The 20,037-nt window shown below is 40.2% G+C and overlaps 1 protein-coding gene and 1 long non-coding RNA gene across 5 annotated transcripts in view; one reads left to right on the forward strand and one right to left on the reverse strand.

The window, feature by feature from the left end:
• Positions 1-20,037, reverse strand: part of LNP1 (leukemia NUP98 fusion partner 1) — a 42,482-nt gene that overhangs the window by 11,513 nt on the left and 10,932 nt on the right. For 3 of the 4 annotated variants that reach the window (XM_072811717.1, XM_072811719.1, XM_072811718.1), the window contains one exon: positions 5,778-5,966. In XM_072811717.1, coding sequence (XP_072667818.1) covers positions 5,778-5,933 — 156 coding nt within the window. In that variant the 5' untranslated portion in view covers positions 5,934-5,966. Of the gene's footprint in view, positions 1-5,777; positions 5,967-7,600; positions 7,740-20,037 lie in introns of those variants that run through there. The other variant, XM_072811716.1, reaches the window with a different exon arrangement.
• On the forward strand, positions 104-12,817 carry LOC140624818 (uncharacterized). Its single transcript, XR_012024257.1, has 3 exons — positions 104-295; positions 7,941-8,069; positions 12,262-12,817. It is a non-coding gene; the product is annotated as an uncharacterized lncRNA (long non-coding RNA).

Below are 20,037 nucleotides of genomic sequence, written 5' to 3' on the forward strand. Positions count from 1 at the left end.
CGGCGGCCCGGGGGGCGGGGCCGGGCTCCGGGGGGCGGGGCCGGGCTCCGGGGGGCGGGGCCGGGCTCCGGGGGGCGGGGCCGGGCTCCGGGGGGCGGGGCCCGAGGCGCGCGCCGGACGCCTGCGGAGCTTCACAGGCTGCTGCCGCTCTGAGGAAGCTGAACCTCAGGTCAGGTACGTGACTGGCCTAGGACTTGGGTGACAAGCGGCATGCCTCCAGGTGGCATCTGTTTTTTGAATTAATAAGCCTACACTTTTCTCGTCAAAGGCAACAATGACTTCATCTTATTTCCAGGTGAGCTTGCCTATACACGTGACTGTTGACGATGTACCACTTATAACAGAATTCTGTTACCAAATTAATAATGATTTGTAGGTCTTTAGGAATTAATGTAGAGGAATTTTATGTGAGGAATATTGTATAACGTAGCCCGATGCTATCGTAAGAGCCAAGAGGGTTGTAAATTCACCAATTAGCTACCTACGGAAGCAGCATCGGAGGGAAAGACGGATTCCAGTGGTCAACCGGTAAAACGGTAGCTCTTTTATAAATAACAAAGGTAATCCCACTGAACATCCTTTAGGTAAGCTCAAGGATGTTTTTAACTATTCAGTAAAATAGTATTTTTTAACTGGAGAAGTAAATAGACCCTGCGCTGTCAGACTCCGTAAATCAATGGGAAACTGTCATCAAGACCCCACCACTGGGGAATCCCCGGGGGGCTCAGCCGTTTGGCGCCGCCGTCGGCCCAGGGCGTGACCCTGGGGTCCCCAGATCGAGTCCCGGGTTGGGCTCCTTGTGGGGAGCCTGCTCCTCCCTCTGCCTGTGTCTCTGCCTCTCTCTCTCTCTTTCTCTCTCTCTGTGTCTCTCATGAATAAATAAATGGAATCTTTAAAAAGAAAGAAAGAAAGAAAAACACCCTACCATAAGCCATAAACAGAGGTGAGTGGTAGGAAGAACTCCTTGGAGCTTATGGCACCCGCCTCAGACACTTGGAATCTTCTCCTAGGGAACAACTCAAGAACTTGTCTTGCTCATCCAGAAACTGAAGTAACCAAACTAAGTGCATCTAAACCACATGCCACTGAGGTAATCCCAAATGACATCGAATTCAGTCTCGCACAGTATTTTCACTAGTCCTCTACCATGCAGTGATCCTCAGTTTTGGTATTGACACATCTTAGCTCAAGCTGCCAGAACAAACCACCACAGGCTGGCTGGTTTAACCAATAGAAATTTACCTCTCACGGTTGTGGAGGCTGGGAAGTCCGAGATTAAGGAGCTGGAGATTTCTCCCCAGTGAGAGGCTTCCTGCTGACTTGCAGACGGCCACCTTCTCTCTGTGTGCTTGCATGGCCTTTCCTCCGTGCATGCAGGTGAAGAAAGGGAGCAAGCTCTCTGGGTGTCTGTTCTTATCAGGGTACTAATTGTATCTGATAGGGCCTTACCTCATCTACATCTGATTACCTCCCAAAGGCGTCATCTCCAAATACCATCACTTTGGGGGTTAGGGCTTCAGCATACGAATCTGGTGGGAGCGGGGGAGACATTCAGTCCATAACAACATAGGCCATATGCCAAACGTGAATATAAGATGACCTGTCTTCTCACGGTGATATTAAATGAGAAGGAGAAACATTAAAGATAAAGAGGGAAAGGCAAAACGAAAGTAATTAACTGAAGCATCATCTGGAAAGAAATTCCCAAGTTTCAACACTTCCAATGCTTAATAATAAGAAGCATAGATGTTTATTAGGTACCAGGCAACATCCCAATTACATTAGATAAATTACTCACTGAATCTTCACTCCACCCTTCTGAGGGTTCTTTTCTTCTTTAGCAATACAAAAGATAAATATTTATTCAGAACAAAACTTTTTAACAATCAATTTTACATTCTAAGCCACAAGGAAATAGCAAAACATAAAGCAAAGGAAAAACAAAGACTAAAAAGAAAAGCAGTGTACTGTCTCTTCTACTTAACTTGGTAACACTTATTGACCCAATGCCCTCTTGCTTGACCTATTTTGCAAGCACATTTTAGAGTTAACAGCTTACTTCTGATTCCAGGTTAAAATCACCTTTCTCCTGCGAGTCAGGAAATTGTAAATGAGCTCCAGTTAGAGGCTTCTCTGGGGTTTCTAACTATTGAGGCTAAGGTGCAAATGTAAACCTCTGGTAGGTCTCCTTATTCAGGAGCACCCCCATTTCTAAGTGGTGGCAATGAACGATGAAGGGTAAGGCCCGAAAGGACTTGGCACTTTAATCCAGATATGACACCTCAGGGAGCAATGAGTGCATCCTCATTGGCACTTTTAGTGCCAATCCCCTTCTGAGATATCCAGTATTAGTGCCAATCCCCTTCTGAGGTATCCACTATTAGTGTCAATCTCCTTTACGTATGGGGAATCTGAGGCAGAGAGAGGTAAGTAACTCAGTTATGCTGCTGGGGGTAGGCCCCGGAAAGCCACCTCTGGAGCCCTCCCTTCACCCTTCCTAACCACTCTACTCGGCTGCCTTCCCAGCAACTCCTCCACATCTAGAAGACAGAAAACAAATCCGTAAAACATTATGCTACAAGTGCTTCCACAGAGTTGTCACTGTTGCCTGAAACTATCACTGGTTTTCTATTGGGGATGAAGGCATTGTCCCCTATTGAAATGAAATGTACATTTAACCCAAAAAACCAAGAAATCACTGCTAGTCATGGAACTTTAGGGTATCCCCTCACTTCAGGTTCCTAAGAAATCCTCCAACGGGGTCATGTCCCGCCCTATCCGTGTCCTGAGCAGCTGCAGGAGAACCACTCCTGTGGTGAGATGAGTGTGTGGCCGTACTCAGGTCAATCAGGGATAAGAATCAAAATTAAAATATCTTCTATTGCTTTAAGTTAAGAACATGAAGAGAGAATATAAAAAATGGTTAAAGGTGATTATTTTTAAAAAAGAAAAAATCCCAGACAGGGAGAGGCTCATATTATATCCCCTCAAATGATACCATATAGGCAAGCACACCCTTGCCTACCTTGGAACACAGAGGAAGCCCTGGGAAAGCCTACCTGGAGTTAGCAAAGCCCTAGGCCAGGAGACTCAGTTCCTCCTTGAAGAGTCCTTTCATTTAGCGTAATTCTCCCTTCCACTCGGCCCACCAATGTTAAGAGAACCATGGTAAGCTGAAGAAGATGACTAGAAAGCTGGATAGGCTAAAGTATTAAAAATCCACTTTCAATGAGCAGAATAAATAAGGAATGCGAAACCGTTTTACCTCAAGTTTGTATTAATGTGATGCTGGAGGTAGAAGGCACATTAGTTCTTCACAGACAGACTTCATATTACTTCACTTTTTTCCACCAAGAATATTAGGACAGTAAAGTTAGATTTTTAAAATTTACTTTAAATCAGTGATCACAGATTATTATACTGAGTTTTATCAAAAGGTAGTGTTCTCTGAGCAGGACCAAGCCTTGTTCCTTATGCCAAATCTGTATTTTCTGCTAAACTGGAAGTTCCACAAACACTGAGATCCAGTACGTCTTCTGGTACCCTCTAAGCCTCTAGTGCCTTGCATAAGTAATGCCAGGAACCTCAATAAACAGGTTCAATGAATAAAGGCTCCGCCTCTATGGTTCTGCAGGAATCATGACCTGAAAGCCACTTTAGAAACCACATTCAAATGGGAAAGGAGGGGAAAACTCTTTTCTTCCTATGCCATGCAATATGGATGGATATAGGTTATCAATAGGTTGTGGGAGGGAAGAGCCTCAGATGGGAGTAGTGGGAAGAGAGGGAAAGAGACAAGGCTAAGAGCAAGCTTTTCTTTTTAAGTTAGTCATTGAGCTCAAAGCAAAACACACATAAAAAATGAAAACCTAATTGTTCTCTCTGAAATAAGAAAAATCTGAGCATGTTTTAGGGTTAGAAAAGTTAGAAAGAAAGTCCAACTTCATACTCTTGTCATAAATATATGGCATTCTGTGACTGGAGATAGAGATTCAGACTCCCGACTATTTCCCAGGACCCTGCCCACACCGCCCTGGGTCCCCTGCTCTGTGTTCTGCGCTGGTGCTCTCTCTACTCTCTTCGGTCGGGGGGTCATTTTTATTCCATGCCTTGTCTCCTTAAATAAACATACTTTCTGCATGTTAGTCTGATCATGGTGGAATTCATTGTTGACTTAGGGAATCTCACTGAACATTCAGGCAAATGTTTGACTCTAGTATGAGCAGGAAGAGATATGTGGGCACAGTTTGGAAATGCCATACACAACACAACTAACTATTGCTAGTCCCAGTAGTTTAATTCAAACAACCCTGCAACCTAAAAGTAGATTCTCTAAAAAGGGTGGATTATCTCAGTTTTAAAAGTCTAATAGAAAAAATAAAATAAATAAAAGTCTAATAGATGTTAAAATTTATTCAACAAACCTATATTTTATAAGTCATGTTCCTTCCTTTGTTTTCATTTCAACAGTTCTAAAGGGCTGTTGAGATAAAGAGCAAATCACATTTTTTCTCTTTGTTTCTCCCTGGTCCTCTCTATCTGGAAACTGGAAACTAATTGTACTTCTGGTTCACACACTGTGAATGCCTCACTTGAAGTGGAATATAAGAGATTAAAATGAGAGTGCGATAAACGGGTGTTCACTTACAACAGAATCATGGACGGTTAGAGCTAGAAGAGTTCCCAGAGGTCATCCAGTCCAGCCTCTCTTCTTTTTTACAAAAGGAACCTGGAGCTCAAAGAGCTGTTGACACTTGCCCTTTGTCTCTGGGTACGCATTTGGTAAGAAATCTATTTTCAAATATTTGTGTCTTAAAGAGATCTCATCCCTCAAGTTGCCTCATCACTTGGGAATAAGAGCCATCGCCATACCCACCATAATATCCCTCACAGGCATTATGCATCTGGGAACTCTGAGGCTAAAACTGAAATAAAAAACACTGTCCCAACACTTATTTGGTTCTGGGGTTGACAGAAGCAGAAGGTTGGGGATGTATTCTCTATGGCTAGAATCCTAAGTGACTTGTGGAAAAGAAAAGCTGTATTATTGCTGTGTAACTGAAGCAGAGGACACATGTCTCTGCTGTGGAGTCTTCTAGTGGCACAGCTGAGCAGAGAACCACCGCCTACACCTACGGCTGAGTCCTCACCTGGTCAAGCCCACCCCCTCCACTATCAGGAGCTTCCCCCTGCTTGCATCTTGCTCCCTAGACACTGTATGCTCTGCCTCCCTATGGAAAAGTAGTGCTGAGGGCTGAAAAATTTTGGTTCCATCACCCCTCGGAAAACCAAAGGGGAACCAGAAGAAAAAGTTTATCAAATTTATCAAAGGTAGTGATTTATTATGTGGACTCCTCAACTCTTTAGAGGTCCTCAAATCAGGACGTTATGTTCAGTATTTCCAAAACACTACTGGAAATCACACATTGATCCATACCTGATGCTACACAGACTATCACATCAAGTTTCTTTCCTTTGGCTTGAATCATACTAGCCCTCAGAACAATTGTCTCAGGTTTCTCAGGAGCTCTGAATAGTAGTTAAAGGTATGTTAGGCTACTAAAAATGAAGAAATCTTTACCTAATAAATGAAAATCAGGTCCCCAGGAGGGCAAGATAAAATAACAAAAGGTATTTTTTGGTGGGTGTAAAAAGGTTTAGAAGAACTGATTTTTAACCAAAGATGATGTATAAACCAAAGGCCTCTTCAAAAGTTATCAACTAGAAATCCCCCTCCCCTAGTCCAGCTCTCCCCTGGTTCTCTGACCATAACTCACAGGGCAGGGCAGGGAGGTTTTCCTGTAACTGGCATCTTGTGATCCACGACGGCCCCGGAGTCCTCGCTCATTCTCTTCCATCCAGCTGTGACCCCAGAAGCTGCTCATCCATTTCGCAAAAGACACATCATCATCATCATCATCTTTGTGCTCCATGTGTAGGTGATTCAAAATATCGAAGGCCTGTCCCTAAATTCGACAGACAGAAATATCATCCAACAGGGCTGACTTGATGAAACCCAGGATCTCCCCCAAAAGACAAAATGAAACTGGTATTTTCAAATGCTCTCCGATAATGGGATTCTTAAGGGAGAAAGATTTACTAAACAACCACTTCACCATCAGGCAGCCTCGGGGAATGTCTATTTATAAATTGTACAGCCCACATTCCCTCCCCTCCCCCTGTCTTTTTAAATTGAGGCTTTTTAATCCTTCCATCGCTGGGGCTTGTGCCTCCACGCCTAAGGGTGGGAAGCACAGTCCACTGGCTGGTTTTCCCTGTGCTGCGCTGCCAGTGGCATGTGATGGCATCTCCAGCTGTCAATGATGATGGAGCATGACCCTTATAATATGCCTGTCAGCTTCCGGCTAGCTCTGAAATGGGGCCACTTACAAGGGACAGACTGACTACAGCTGGCAAGATGGCCAGCTATTGGCATGTTATAGCTAATGTAGATATACTCCTAATTAATAAAATTGATATTTTTTAAAGATTTTATTTATTTAGTCATAGACACAGAGAGAGAGAGGCAGAGACACAGGCAGAGGGAGAAGCAGGCTCCACACAGGGAGCCTGATATGGGACTCGATCCCAGGTCTCCAGGATCACACCCCAGGCTGCAGGAGGCGCCAAACCGCTGTGCCACCGGGGCTGCCCTAAAATTGATATTGAAACAAAAATTCAGCTCCTGGTTTTAAGGGAACAGTTTTTTTTTTAATTGATGTATTATTTATATCTGTATAAATAGTACAGGTATGTGCATAATGTACAAACCTTAAATGTATAGTTTGATGAATTTCTACATACACATACCCATAGATAACCACCACCATGCAGGTGAAGACATACAACATTTTTAGGACCCCAGCTGGCTCCCCTTTTCCTTCTTCAATCCATCCTCCTTCCAAAAGGTAATGACTTCTGACCTCTGTCGCTGTAGATTAATTTTGCCTGTTTTTGAACTTTCTTTCAGTGGAATTATACAGAATGTATTATTTTGTGTCATTCAACATTAGACTGGTGAGATTTATCCATACTTTTGCGCTATCAGTAGTTCATGCTTTATAGTACTACACTGTACGAATATCTCACATTTTAAAAAAATTCAGTCTATTACTGATTATCATTTGGGGCCATCACCTGGGCTGTTTCCAGTTGGGGCCATTATAAATAAAGCTTCTACGAATATTATAGTCTAGTCCTTGTTTTTTATTTATTTTTATTTTATTTTTTTTAATTTTTATTTATTTATGATAGTCACAGAGAGAGAGAGAGGCGCAGAGACACAGGCAGAGGGAGAAGCAGGCTCCATGCCCCGGGAGCCCGACGTGGGATTCGATCCCCGGTCTCCAGGATCGCGCCCTGGGCCAAAGGCAGGCGCCAAACCGCTGCGCCACCCAGGGATCCCTAGTCCTTGTTTTTTAGTGGGCATTTTTTTTTTTTTTTGAGATAACAGGACTAATTTATTAAGCCCCTACTTTGTGCCAGCTACGAAGTAAAATATTTTACATATGCTATTTTCATTATGACAACACTGTGACTGGGAGATTTGCATCACATTGTATAGATAAGGACACTGAGATTGAAATAGATCATCACTCACCCCAGGTGAAATTACTACTAAGCAGCACAGCCAAGTCTGAAGCAAGGAGTAGAAAAATGAAGTCTGGACTCTTAACAACATTGCACCAGTATTCCAAGAAACCTTTGATAAAGCTTGCATTTTTAGACAGGCATTCCTGACCACTTTCCATGAAAACTCTTCCTTGAGCTGCAAAAAGACGGGCTTAATAATTGTGACCAGTGTCCCCAGAGCATGGTACCACAATTTATAAGTTACTAAGGGAAAGTAACCAAAGCATAGAATAGCTTGCAATGTTTTTATTTCTTGTTTTAAATAGTGAGAGATGCGGGCTTGTTACTTTATAACATTTTTATTACAGAGTGCAGAAAGCCTGCTTCTCAATGACCCAGATGAGAAAGAAAAAGCTATAACTACATGCCACCACTCTTGATTGTTTCTGTTATTAAAGAAAGAAATAAGGTGACTTCCCTTGGGAAGGAAGGACCAGGTATGTCCACAAAACTTAACAATAGATAAACTTTTTTTTTCTATTTCTTGTTAGACAGAAATGTCTTTTCTTCCAATTTCAGAAACAAAAATAAGTAAATCTATGATCAGGGATAGAAAAACCCGAGCAGGTCATACCTGTTATGTCATTGCATAAAGGTACTTTGAAGAAAAGAAATATGATTTTATTTTATTTTTTAAAGAATTGATTTTTTAAAGATTTTATTTACTTATTCATGAGAGACACAGAGAGAGAGGCAGAGACACAGGCAGAGGGAGAAGCAGGCTCCCTGTGGGGACCCGGATGTGGGACTCCATCCCTGGACCCTGGGATCATGCCCTGAGCCTACAGCATATGCTCAACCACTGAACCACCCAGGTGTCCCACGATTTTTTTTTTTAAAACTTCTTTAAGTGACGTCTATCTCTTGGAGTTCTAAACTCTTCTTTTAAGGCCTTATAGACAGAAGCAATTTAAATATTGGAAAATGTGCATGTATAAATTTGGAGATTTATTATGAGGAATTGGCTCATGTAATTATAGAGACTAATAAACTTCACAATCTGCCATCTGTAAACTAGAGACCCAGAAAAAACAGTGGTGTAATTCAGTCCAACACTAAAGACCTAATAACCAGGAGAGCCAACAGTGTAAATCCCAGTCCAAGGGCAGAAGAAGATGAGATAAGATATCCCAGTTTATGTAGTGAGGCAGGAAAAAAAGAGCTAATTCCTCCTTCTGTCTTTTGTTCTATTCAGACCCCCAACTGATCAGATGAGGCCCACCACAGGGAGAGGACTATCTACTTTATCCAGTCTATCATTTCAAATGTTAATTTCATCTAGAAGCACCCTCCCAGATACATCCAGAAGTACTGTTTAATCTGGGCACTCCATAAAATTAACCATCACAGGCACTAATCCCATTCATGAGGGTTCCACCCTCTCCTCTATTTACCTCCCCAAATCCCTATCTCCAAACCATAACACTGGGGATTAGGCTCCAACATATGAATTTTGTAGAATCACATTTAGCCCATATCACAGTGCCCACATAAATAGCACCCAGTAAAAAATGGGGGGCACTGTCTCTCATGAGCATGTAAATGACATTTCACAAGCGTTGCCAAAACTCATTACTGGAGGAATTAAGCACATCCCTTGAGACTTTGATGGGGAAAAAAAAACAAACAAACAACAACAACAAAAATCTTTTTGGAAGCTTGTGCCTGGCTTTCTTCAGACTTCACCCAATACGCTTTTCCCCTTTTTGGATTTTGTTCTGCATCCTTTCAGTGTAGTAAATCCTACCCATAAGTATAATTATATGCTGTGGATTCTTCTAGTAAATCCTTAAACTAGGGGTGATGGTGTCAGAAGTGGAATTTATTAAAAATAACCCTGACTCATTGAAATATATCTGTTTGGGGAAAGGAAATATGAAGGGGCTACAATTATGAACTTTTAGTTCCCAATAGCTACCTAGTCATCTGTGGTATGAAACAGCAGCTGAGATGTCTGTTCTGGAAGGTGAAGATTACCTATGGAATTTTAAAATGATATATCCAACGCCAGGATACTTGGATCCATTGGCTGCTTTTGGCCATGGCAGCTAAGGTGAAGGAATTAAAAAGTGCAGCCTGGGTGATGTGTTTGTCAAATGCATCCAAAAGAACATTTTGGGTGAGGCAAAATGTCATATGTTTGTATTGCTCACTCCTCCAAGTGGGAGGAAACAAGACTAAGTCAGTTCCAAGACTGGCACAAACTTTAGACAAATCAGAAAAAAAAAAAAGAAGAGGGTAAAATAACACTCTACCCACTGGTACAGCAGCCTGTTGCATTACAGCTGGGATCTCTAAGTAGTTGTAATGTTAATCCTGAAAGTGTTGAATTTATTGCTAAGGTTTGAGTAAACTTGCAAAAAAAAAAAAGTGAAAGAGAGTTTCTAAAATAGATTGTTATTTTGTAGTTAGTGGTTCTGGGTATATGATTTTTTTAATGATGTAAAATATTATAGGCTTGTAATTTCATAAATGTTAGAGGGATTATTCTAATCTGGAAAAGCCGCCCAATAAAAGGTCTTGGTAGAACAGGACTTCTTGCTTAGATGGATTATAACTTAAAATCTCTGAACATCTGAGTATTGAAATTCTCATAATTGATTATTTTTGCTATGAGAAAAGGCAGACAAAATAAAAGGAAAAGAATCTTCACAGGAAAATACACTTTTTGAGGTTTCAAAAGCAGTTCTTAGTTTGATAATAAGTTCCTGTAAATTCAGATGTCTGACTCTTAGAGGCTGATGATTTTCTAGCCCAATTGTGCCTATTTTTGAGTAGGTCAATTTGGACTCTAAGATTGACAAGATATAGAGGAATTAGAAGGACTTAGAACTCCACTATCTGACCCTGTAGTCTCTCATCTTTGCTGCTGCCAAAGAAGAAAGTCACTGGCTTTTTTAGAATCTTGAATTCAGAGATCCTGATTGCCTGGACCTGATGGTAGGCTGAAACCTAGAAACATCTGTAACAGACAATTTCAATCTTGGAAATCAGACATGGGCTCATTGAATAGAACTTAGACCCTGGGACTACCGAAGACTTAAGACACCCCTCTGAGGGGCCATATGATATAAAAACATCATGGATGTTGGCTGGACCACATGGGTCACCTGCAGATGCTCACAGGGAAGAGCTCATTATCTGATGAGACCATCTGACACCAAGCTGCTGGTGGCTGTACATTTCTAATGCAGGAACTAATTGCATTTGAGATAAATGATCATAAGGAACATAACTTGTGATTCCTGTTGAAAGCTCTAAGTTGGAAAAGAACACAGCATGGAGAGTAGGACCCCTCCTGACAGAGGGAACTCTCAACCCCTCCTCAAGAATGTCTCACTGCTGTTGACTTATGTCTGATTTTCAAGATTATTTGAAATTTGCAACAATGCACTGATAATCTGATTCTACTTTACACACCTTTCTTCTAAGTTAGGCAGTTTGATTACTAAATACAACTATTCCCAAGGAGAGGTGGTCCTTTTTCGTGCTGCCTATTGAATAAATGATCAGGATGAAAAGGGTGGGGAAAAAGAGACTCTTAATCATAGGAAACAAAATGAGGGTTGCTGGAGGGGAGGGGGTTGGAGAAACAGGGTAACTGGGGGATAGGCATGAAGGCGGGCACGTGATGTCATAAGCATTGGGTTTTATATCCAACACCTCTTGAATTCTACCTCTGAAACTAGTAATACACTATATGTTAATTAATTGGATTTTAAATAAAATTTTCAAAAAGAAAAGAAAAGAAAAGGATGGGGGTAATGTAAACACATTCTGAAAGCTTCTGAAAATTCAAGGTTTTGTCCTAACCAGTTCCTGAACATGCTGTGTCATTCTGGTTAAGTTGTATTAATGTTGTATTAATGTTTTTCTATGTAAATTCTTCTGTCCCTCTGTTATGAATTCATTAAATCATCACTTATTAAGTGGAGCACAGACTGTCAGATGGTGAACTGTGACTTAATGACAGACCACAAGAGGAATTAAAATAGAGAAGTTTATTACTTACTAGTCCTGGAAGAAGTACCTGGCACACCTTGACAGGCTACATGAGGAGGTCAAGGCAGAGTGCAGGCAGAGAGAGGCAGACACTGGGGCACGTCTTTATTAGAGTCTGTATGTGGAGTGCTTTGAGTTTCCTAGGGCTAAGGTTAGATTGATCAATTGAAACCAAGAGGACACTGTTTGATAAGCCACACTGGAGTCTTATCTAGGAAGACACATGGGGAGAAGGCAGCGGGGGCAGGGGAGAGGAAGTGATAGCTGGAACTTACATGTGCTTGCGACTCTGTGGACTGCTATCTAGGGCATGTGCTTAGATGAGGGGACTAGTGCCAGTTTAAGGTCACTGATGGCCAAACAAAATGATGTCAAGGCAGCAATATCGTGGAGTAACTTAGCTAAATTTTCAATGACCTCTTTACACCCAACCCTTTTTGATAGAAGAGGAGAATAAAAAATGGGTAAAAATATAAGGTAATGATTATTAAATGAGACACACTGGTTTTGTAGTAACATGGAAAAAAAAAAAAAAACCCAGCACCTGGGAAATGCAGGGAAGGAAGGCATTAATGATCTCTGTTTCTCATAACTGCTCTGTTTTTCGGAACTGCTCCTGAATGCCAGTACTGCCTTCTTAGGGTGCTGTGAAGTCTTGAATTCAAACCAACCACTGAACCTATCGTCACACCTGGCAGCGCTGACTATGAGACAGCAATGGTGGGCCTAGCTCCTATGTTCCCATGAAGAGCACCTGTAGATGTTGTCCACACTCATGTGGCAAATGAACTGATGTCAAAGACAAGCAAAATTGCCAAAACTACCTTCTGGAAGCCCTTCTAAAATGAAGGACTCAACTGCATTGTTTGGACTGGGCAGAGAACCCCAAGGAAGCCACACTGGGGGCCCTATTAACCTCTAATGCCTAACTAATGTTTGTCTTCATCGGATGGCCTATCAGTTGCAAACTTTTTGTTTCCAAGGGTACTCTCTGGGATTGATTATACTTCTTGCATGTGTTCGTTGACTTTCATGGATTGCCTCAGTCCTGGAAGGCATGCAGGTCAGCTTCAACTTACTAGTCAGAGTTGTACGGTGCTTGAATTAATGATTCAAGCCAGGTAAAAAGGCTAATGCAAAAAAAAAAAACTTTAGAGGAGAAAGCCACCTGGCTCTCTAAGATTGACCTTTCTTGTTAACAGGATTTGTTTTAATTGGCTAAATCCAGGACCCTGGAGAGCACACAGAGTCAGTACTGCAAGATGCTTTCATCCTGCCACATTGGGTTCTACTCGTAATAATTTTGCTCTAAAAAAGCCTTGGCCAAATGGAGTGGACTTTGTAGAAAAGAGTTAACATAGTAGCCTGAGACTACATATCCTTAGAAAAGCCTTCTTGCTTGACCCTTGGCTGGCATCTGGGAATTTGGCTGGTAAACAGTTCTTACAATAATATAAAACTTACCCTGACAAGTGGCCTAAACTGCTTATACAACCAATGGTTTATGTGGAACAACTGCTTTTTTTTCTGGAAGTCTGTTTTTTGCATGGGTTAGGCAGTGTGTGCCCACATGACTGGCATCCAATAAAAGCCCTGGGTCCTGAGTTCCCAGTGAGTTTCCCTGGTAAACAACACATCTCAACACGGGAAGAATTAAACATGTTCTATGTTACTCCACTGGGAAAGGGCTCATGGAAGCTTGAGGCAGGTTTTGCTTTGCTGACTTTTCTTTGTGTCCTTTCCCTGTAATAGATCTTACTGCGGGTATAACTACATGCTGAGCCCTGTGGGTCCTGTGAGTCATGGAACCTAGGGATGGTCTTTGGGACCCCCAATACAGGAAGAAAACGGAACTCTAGATCTTTGGCCAAAAATTCTCCCAAAACAACAAGAGATGAAGTTACCCCCCAAAAGAAAATGAATTTGGTCTACTGATAGTAAATCAATCCACCTCATTTTTCTCCTAGGTAAGCCCATTTCCTTACATGTATGAGAAAGAAGGCTCCCTGCTTTGCCTGGACTAGGGCTCTCATAGCAAACGTGGAGCAGCAAGGCAGCAGCAGGAGTTGTCAGGTCTCAGCAGCCAGAGAAGCACTGCTCTTCCAGCTTGTCTCAGGAGCCCTCGCTTAAGAGGAGGTCATGCCCCATCCTGGGAGCCTGGCCACCAGCTTTTCCTGGCAGATGCTTGGACACTTGCCCTGAGGAGAGGCTGCCAGGGGTGTGGGACCAAAGGGAGTTGCCCTTTTGAACCTGCTCAGTGCTCTGCTTTGCCAAACCCATGGTGTGTACTCAAATGTGTCAAGTGGCTGAGACAACTGTAGTTTCTAGAGAGCTTGAATGTGTACCTCCTTACCATGCTCAGTGTGAAAGGAATTATCTTCTCTTAGAGGGTATGAAGCCTGTGGTGTGCGTGTTCTCATAAAGCATTCAGACATCACGGGTGCCCAGGTAATCAGTGAAAATAACCTTGGGCTGTGTACAAATGAAGTGGCCCTTTCAATGCCCTCTTTCACATTTGCTGCTTCAGGAGACTGTGATCATGAAAAAAAAAAAAGATTTTCTCTTTATTTCATTCTCTCTTTCATTTTTTTAAATCTCCTTCTATTTATTTTGATGCATTTCTTTTACTTAGTTCATTCTCCATAGCTCCTATTGTTATAGTAATTTATTTTCTCAGTTCATTTTTTTTCTTGCCAGTTAAAGGGAAGAATTATTCCCCTCATTACTTTTTAGCTTGTCTGAGCCACTCTCATTCCATATGTACAGGGGCACCTGGGTGGCTCAGTGGTTGAGCGTCTGTTTACCTTTGGCTCAGTGTCCTGGGATCAAGTCCCCACATCAGGCTCCCAGTAGGGAGCCTACTGTTCCCCCCTGCCTATGTCTCTGCCTCTCTGTGTCTCTCATGAATAAATAAATAAAATCTTAAAAAAAAGAAGAAGAAATGCTACATACAGAAGAACTAAGCTGCTACTTTTCATATGTTTGTATGTAGTCAAAATATATCCGTGATCTCTACATAGGTTTCACTTGCCAGAAAGCAGTGCTTGAATACTTGAAACTGAGTGCTGTTACATTTAATGTCCTGATTGTCAGAATGTTCTTTTATAGGTAACATGTTAAAATACAGTCATCCATTTCCATGATTGTTATCAAATTACACTGTGAAGTTTGCTATCCTGTTGCTTGGTGTTTGATCAAGCATCCAAAAGTATGTATTACTTGGGGGTACGTCATCATCCTTTATTATTCTAAAAAGCTACGCAGGGATCCCTGGGTGGCGCAGCGGTTTGGCGCCTGCCTTTGGCCCAGGGCGCGATCCTGGAGACCCAGGATCGAATCCCACATCAGGCTCCCGGTGCATGGAGCCTGTTTCTCCCTCTGCCTGTGTCTCTGCCTCTCTCTCTCTCTCTCTGTGACTATCATAAATAAATACAAACTTAAAAAAAAAAATAAAATAAAAAGCTACGCAGCTTATGCTATGAAAACTATTTTTTAAATATACTATAGTTGATGTATAAAATATCTGACAGGGGAAAAGGTGTGCATTCAGAGGTATGCCTACAAGAATATTGGTTATATAAATATCTAGTTACTTTGGCAGTAAGCATCATCAAGTTCTGCAGGATTTGGGCTAATGGGAGGCTTCATAATAGTCAAAGTTTTTAGATGTTGGAATAGGCTTTAAGAAGACAATATATCATCTCTTCCGCAAGAGATCTTGACACATAGTATTGATTCTCATCTGCCAGAGATGGAATCTGTACAGCTTTGCCTTCAGTAGTGTTATTAACTGTATGGCCTCTCAAGGTCTTTTTGATCCCTGGGCAGCTATTATTCTAAAACACACTATTTGTTAAATTAACCGCTCTGTAAAAAAAAACTTTACCGGTTTAGCTCATCAGTGTGTTATACTTTAGAAAAGGCTTCCTCCCAGTTATTAACTATAATTTCACAGAATCTAAGGGTAATGTCTCAGCACTCTTTTTTTAGTCTGAGTCTATAAGCCTCAGAAGTGCCCTAGAAAAAAATTGAGGGAATTAAAGAATCCTGTGAGTCTCACTTCTAAGGGGGAAAAATTTTGCAATGTACAATAACAGAGTGGATCATCAAACATTTGAAGGAAACTGTGACAAAATACTTGTGACATTCAAAAAAAGAAATTGGAAAGATTAAAGTTTGAGTCCACAAACAATGGGTAGGAGTGCCTGCGTGGCTTCGTCAGTTGAATGTCAGACTTGATTTTGGCTCAGGTCATGAGCCACCCCCGCACAGGCTCCCGGCCCAGGACCAGCTCTGTGCTTGAGATTCTTTCTCTCCTTCTCCCTCTGTCCTTCTCCTCCTGCTCTCCCCATTTAAATAAACAAATAAATCTTAAAAAACAAACAAACAAACAAACAATGGGTCATCTTCAGACTCTTATAAATAAAAACTTTAACTCCAAAACAATCTTTTCTGAGGATCAAATGCCATATACCCTTAGTATGGTCTTTCTAGAAAGAAATATAGCAAGATGTATTAAGATTTGTTTTAAATATTCACGTTTTTTGACTCAGAAATTTCTCTTCTTAGTAGTTTAAGTATATAATCAGAGGTATATGCAGAGAATATTTGTTCATCATAACATTATTTAAAATAGCAGAAATGTGGAGCACCTGGGTGGCTCAGTCTGTTAGGTATCCCATTCTTGATTTTGGCTCAGGTCGTGAAATTGAGGTCATGGAATTGAGCCCCTTTCAGGCTGTATGTTCAGCATGGAGTCTGGAGTCTGCTCGCCCCTCTTCATCCCCCTCTGCCCTTCCTCCCACATACACACACACTCTCTCCCTCTCTCTCTCTCAAATAAATAAGTAAAATCTTTTTAAAAAATAGAAGAAATGTGGAAACATCTTAAAAGCACAATTGGAGACCATGCTAATAAATTATGACATATTCATACAACAGAATTCTATGCAATCATTAAAAATCAAGGGATTAAATGATAAAGAAACTTCTTGATTGGGCCATGGTGCCCCCAATGTTTGGTCAAACATTATTCTGGATGTTTCTGTGAGGGTGTTTTTGTATGAGATTTACATTTTTTAAAGTATAAATTGTTATTTATTTATTGCAAATAAAATGAAACTTTTTAAAAATTTGAGTGTAGTTGACATACAATGAATGGTATATTAGCTTCAGGTGTACAACATAGTGATTCACCATCTCTATATGTTATGCTATGCTCCCCACAAGTGTAGCTACCATCTGCCACCATACAATGCTATTATAATATCACTGACTATATTCCCTATGCTGTGCCTTTTATTCCCGTGACTTGTTCATTCCAGAATGAGGAGGTTGTATCTCCCACTCCCCTTCAGCAATTTTTGCCTATAGTTTTGGCAACCATCAGTTTGGTCTCTTTTTATAGGTCTGATTCTGCTTTTTTGTTTGTTTATTCATTTGTTTTATTTTGTAGATTACACATGTAAGTGAAATCGTGTTATTTGTCTTTTTCAGTCTGACTTATTTCACTTAGCATTATACCCTCTAGGTCCAACCATGTTGTCCCAAATGGCAAGATCTCTCGATGAGATTTATATTTCAATTGGTGGATTTTGAGCAAAGCAGATTGTCCTCCATCATATGGGTGGGCCTCATTTAATAAAATAACCTGAATGGAAAATAGGATTGACCTACTCCAAGCAAAAGGGAATTCTAACAGCCTTTGGAGTTCAATTGCAATACTGCTTCCCCTGGGTCTCCAGCCTGCTGACCCACCCTGCAGATTTTGGATTTGCCAGGCTCCATAATCATGTGAGCCAATTCCTTAAAATAAATCTCCCTCTCTCTTTCTACATAGCGCGCACACACACACGCACATACACACACCCTATTGGTTTTGTTTCTCCGGAGAACAGTAATATACCGTTTATTAGTATGATCCCAATATCAACTATGAAAAGATTTATTTTAAAATGACTCTTGCATGTCATACTTAATGGTAAAAGGCTGAAAGCTTTCCCCCTGAGATCAGGAAAAGGACAAGAATGCCTATTCTCATCATTTTGATTCAACATAGTGCTAGAAGTTCTAGCCAGTGCAATAAGGGAAGAAAACGGGAAGGGGGTGAGGGAAGGCATACAGATTTTAAAGAAAGAAATATAATTGTCTCTATTTGCAGGTAATGACTATCTTTATATAAAACCCAAGGGATTTACAAAAATGCTCCTAGAACCTATAAGTGATTTTCAGCAATGTCCCAAGATACAGGCTCAATACAAAGAAAAATTAATTGCATTTCTATATATGCAATATATACTATATATACTAAAAATGAACATATGGAAATCAAAAATAAAATTACAATACCATTTATAATTGCCCCAGAGAAAATGAAATGCTTAGATACAAATCTAACAAAATATGTACAGAATCTGTATGCTGAAAATGACAAAAAGCTGATGAAAGGAATCAAAGAAGTCTAAAGAAATGGAAACCCTTATCCATGAATTAGAAGACTCCATAGAGTAAAGATGTCAATTCTCCCCATACTGACCTCTAAGTTTAATGCCAATTCTTATCCAGGTGTTTATAGACATAGAAAGGCTTATTCTAAAATTTATATAAATTCATAGAACATGAAATAGTTAAAAACAATTCTGAAACTGAGATGTAAAGTGGAGAATCATGATATACAATGTTATGGTTTACTGTATAGCTACAATAATAGAGACAGTGTGGCATTGATAGACATACATATAGACCAATGGAACAAAACAGAGACTCTAGCAACAGATATAGATATAGATATAGATATAGATATAGATATTTAAACTAAATTTTGAAAAATTACAAAAGCAAGTCAATGGAGTAAGGAAAAACCTATTCAACAAATGGTGCTGGAACAACTGGACATTCATAGTTTAAAAATTGAATCCAAAAAAAAAAATCCAAAAAAAAATTGAATCCTCTGGCAGCCATCCAGCAGTGTATATGTGCTTGTATTCATCCTGTTACTTAAAAAAAAAAAGCAAAAAATGAATCTTGACCTATGTCTCATACCTTACACAAAAATTAACTCACAATGGATCACAGACTTAAATATAAATTGTGAAGCTACAAAACTTTTAGGAAAAAAAATGGATAAAATGTTTGAGATCAAGAACTAGGCAAAGAGCAGTGACTGGCTGGTTCATTTCGTGAAGACCGTGACTCTTGATCTCAGGATTGTGGGTTTAAGCCCCACACTGGGTGCAGGGATTACTTAAAAATAAAATCTTAAAAAATAAAAAAATAACAAGGCAAAGAGTTCTTAGATTTGACACTAGATGTATAATTCATAAAAGCTGATTAACTAGATCTCATCATATTAAGATCTTTTACTCTGTAAATGGCTCTGTTAAGAAAATGAAAAGAGAAGCTAAAGATTGGGAGAAAATATTTACATTTGCAAATGTAGCCAACATGGACTAGTATCTAGAATATATAATAACTTTCAAAATTTGACATTAAAAGAACAAACAATTTAATTAGGAAATGAACAAAAGACATTAAAGACATTTCATTGAAAAAGATATATAGATAGAAAATAAGCATATAGAAAGGTATCGACATCATTATTCTTCAGGTCAATGAAAATTAAAACCAAAATCAGATATCACTATAAACACCAGAATAGTGTCAACACCAAATGCTGGAGCAGAAGCAGAGAAGTTAAATCATTCTTATGGTGCTGATGGGACTTAAAAATGGTACAGTCACTTTGGAAAATAGTGTTTTGGTTTATTTTTAAACTAAAAATGCAACTACTATATGATCCAGTAATTGTACTCTTACCATAGAGAAATTAAAACCTATGTTTAGGGATCCCTGGGTGGCGCAGCGGTTTAGCGCCTGCCTTTGACCCAGGGTGCGATCCTGGAGACCCTGGATTGAATCTCACGTCGGGCTCCCTGTGCATGGAGCCTGCTTCTCCCTCTGCCTGTGTCTCTGCCTCTCTCTCTCTGTGTCTATCATGAATAAATAAATAAAATCTTTAAAAAAAACTATGTTTATGGGAATACCTGCACATGAACATACAGATTTGATATATACAACAATTTAGATTGCCCTTAGGAGAATTATGCTGAGTGAAAACGTTCAGTCTCAAAAGAACACATACTATATAGTTTTATTTATACAGCACCCATGAAATAATAGATAGATGAAGAACAGTTTAGTGATTGCCAAGGATTAAGGATTGGGAGCAGGGGTTTTGACTATATAAGTTTAGCATGAGGGAGTTTTGTGATGAAACACTTCTGTATTTTGATTGTAGTGGTAGTTACATGAAACGTGTTAAAACTGCACAGAACTGTAACATACACATATATAACATAAATGACATATATAACATACAACACGTATGTAATATACATAACCTAC

Source organism: Canis lupus, chromosome 35, assembly GCF_048164855.1.
Source record: "Canis lupus baileyi chromosome 35, mCanLup2.hap1, whole genome shotgun sequence".
In the NCBI taxonomy this organism is placed as follows: Eukaryota; Metazoa; Chordata; class Mammalia; order Carnivora; family Canidae; genus Canis; species Canis lupus.